General features: G+C 60.4%; 1 protein-coding gene across 1 annotated transcript in view; it reads right to left on the reverse strand.

Moving 5' to 3' along the window:
• The window catches only part of LOC125044925 (fibrillin-1-like), a 22,666-nt gene that overhangs the window by 900 nt on the left and 19,266 nt on the right, over window positions 1-2,500 (reverse strand). The window contains exons 25-26 of the mRNA XM_047641887.1: window positions 486-2,387; window positions 45-231 (exon numbers count right to left, since the gene is read on the reverse strand). Coding sequence (XP_047497843.1) covers window positions 45-231; window positions 486-2,387 — 2,089 coding nt within the window. The remainder of the gene's footprint in view (window positions 1-44; window positions 232-485; window positions 2,388-2,500) is intronic.

Consider the following 2,500-nt stretch of genomic DNA (forward strand, 5'->3'; position numbering starts at 1 on the left):
TCCCCTCCGAATCCACACACAAAGATGGCCTACTTGGAATGCACTTATCGAGCGCGTCGCCTTGATAACCAGGCAGGCACTCGCACGCCACGGTCCGGATGGGCACGGTGTCGATCACTCGGCACTCGGCGTTCTCTCCGCAGGGCTCCAGGCCGCAGAGGTCGATGCACTCGCCGTTGATGCAGGCCGTCTTGCTGGGGCAGTCGCCGTCGCTGCGGCAGCCCAGGACGACTGCGCGGGAGAGGAAGGAGAGAGGTGAGCGGGGAAGGTCGCCGTCGGGCAGACGCCTGCGTTGGCTAGGTCTTCAGGGGTCGGGTTATGAGGGTGGTCTTATTGGCTGTGATTTCACGTTCACGTTTATTTGCCATATTTCATTAAATAGTTTAAGATTATGTTGATAATTATCAATACGCATTGTAGTAAAGAAAGAAAGAAGAGATGGAACTAAATGCAAATGCTGCATGAATTCCCGAAAGGTAACTTACTCTTTTCGCAGCCGTTGTCTCTGGTGCCGTTGAACCCTGGCGGGCACGGGCAGTCGGGTCGGTGGTCGGCCACGCGACAGGTGGCCGGCTCCTCGCACGGGTCGAGACTGCAGGGGCTCACGCAGCGCTGGTTGATGCAGCTGCGATCTCCGGGGCAGGCGTCGTTCGATGCGCAGCCGATGGCTATGCACTGAGTGCGCGGGTTGCCGCGGGAGCCCGGGGGACAGTAGCACACGGCCTCGTGGCTCACTCCCTGGCACACAGCCTCCTCGCCGCACGGCTCGTTGTCGGGGCCGCACACGGGGGCGCATTGCCCGTTGCGGCAGGCGTGCGTCGTGGGGCAGTCGTCGTTGCCGTAGCAGCTGATTTCGTCGCAGCGGATCTCCGGGTCTCCCTCGTAGCCGCGCTTGCACGAGCACACGGGGTGGTGCTCGACGATCTCACAGACGGCGTTGGGGCCGCACATGCATGGGTCTTTGCAGAAGCCGTTGAAGCACGCCTTGTCGGAGGGGCATTCGGGGTCTGCCGTGCAGCCAGGCTTGATGGGCGGCGCCAGGTCGCACGAGCCACCCTGCTCGATGATCATGCCGTCGGGACACACGCAAAGCATCGTCCTGACCGGCAGCGTGTCGACCACCTGGCAGATGGCGGTGTCGTCGCACGGGTCCAGCACCTCGCACGGGTTGACACAGCGCTCGTCGATGCAGGCGAGCTGGCTCTCGCAGTCGCCGTCGACGCGGCACTCGGGTTCCACGAGGAGAATGCACTGGACCTTGGGGTTGCCTGTGGTGCCGGGCGGGCAGCGACAGCGGGCTTCGTGCTCGTGGTTGACGCATTCAGCAGAGGGAGAGCAGGGATCTTCGTACACACAGAGGTCGGCGCACTGGCTGTTGATGCAGCCGCGGTCGCGCGGGCAGTCGGAGTCAGCCCTGCAGCCGATGACCAGACACTCAGTGTAGCCATCGCCCTGAAGGCCTGACGGGCAGCGACACTGTGCTCTGTGCTGTGCAGCGTAGCACTCGGCATTTCTGGAGCAAGGATCGTCGACCAAACATGGGTTGGCGCACACGCCGTCGTAGCAGGCTTGGTCGTCCTCACAGTCAGCGTCTTGCTGACAGCCGACTGGGAAGCAACCGATGTCGGGGTTGCCCTGGAAGCCAACTTGGCAGGTGCACACGGGCCGGTGATTGATGATCTCGCAGATCGCGTTGCGGCCGCAGTCGCACGGGCTGCGGCACATGCGGTTGATGCAGGCTTCCACGACAGAACACTCTGAGTCGGCGCGGCAGCCTGGGATGACTTCCTTCTCGACAAGCTTGCATTTGCTTTCATCTGTCATGACGAAGCCTTCGGGACAGATGCAGATCATGGTGCGAACGGGGACTGAATCCACGACTTCGCACAGGGCGGTGTCATCGCATGGGTTGAGGACATGGCATGGGTTCATACAGTGCTCGTCAATGCACGCGCGCTGGCTCGGGCAGTCAGCATCCACACGACACTCGGGCTTGGGCTCATCCACCTGGATGGACTTGTCCTCACACATGAACCGTGGGTCGCCGTAGGGCTTGTCCTTCGGGCAGCGGCAGCCTGCGGTGTGCTGGAAGACGTAGCACTCTGCGTTGGGGGCACAGTTGTTGCTGTAGAGGCATGGGTTCACACACTGTCGATTGATGCATGCCTTATCAGTGGGGCATTCGGAGTTGCTGCGGCAGCCCAGCACTTCGCAGCGGATGTATGGGTCGCCCTCAAGGCCAGTTGGACAGCGACACTTGGCAGTGTGCTGCTCAGGGTAGCACTCGGCGGTGATGTCGCACGGGTCGTTCACCAGACATGGGTTGACGCACACGCCGTTGGAGCACATCTTATCCAGCGGACACTCCTCGTTCACACTGCATCCCACTGCAATTATACATGATTTTATAAATGACGAAATTATTTAATAGTAAATCGATACAAAATGTCTGACTTAAGTGTGACAAAACAGACAACTTTCTACGATAATTTCAGGGGAC

The sequence above is a fragment of the Penaeus chinensis genome, chromosome 36 (assembly GCF_019202785.1).
Source record: "Penaeus chinensis breed Huanghai No. 1 chromosome 36, ASM1920278v2, whole genome shotgun sequence".
Classification (NCBI taxonomy): domain Eukaryota; kingdom Metazoa; phylum Arthropoda; class Malacostraca; order Decapoda; family Penaeidae; genus Penaeus; species Penaeus chinensis.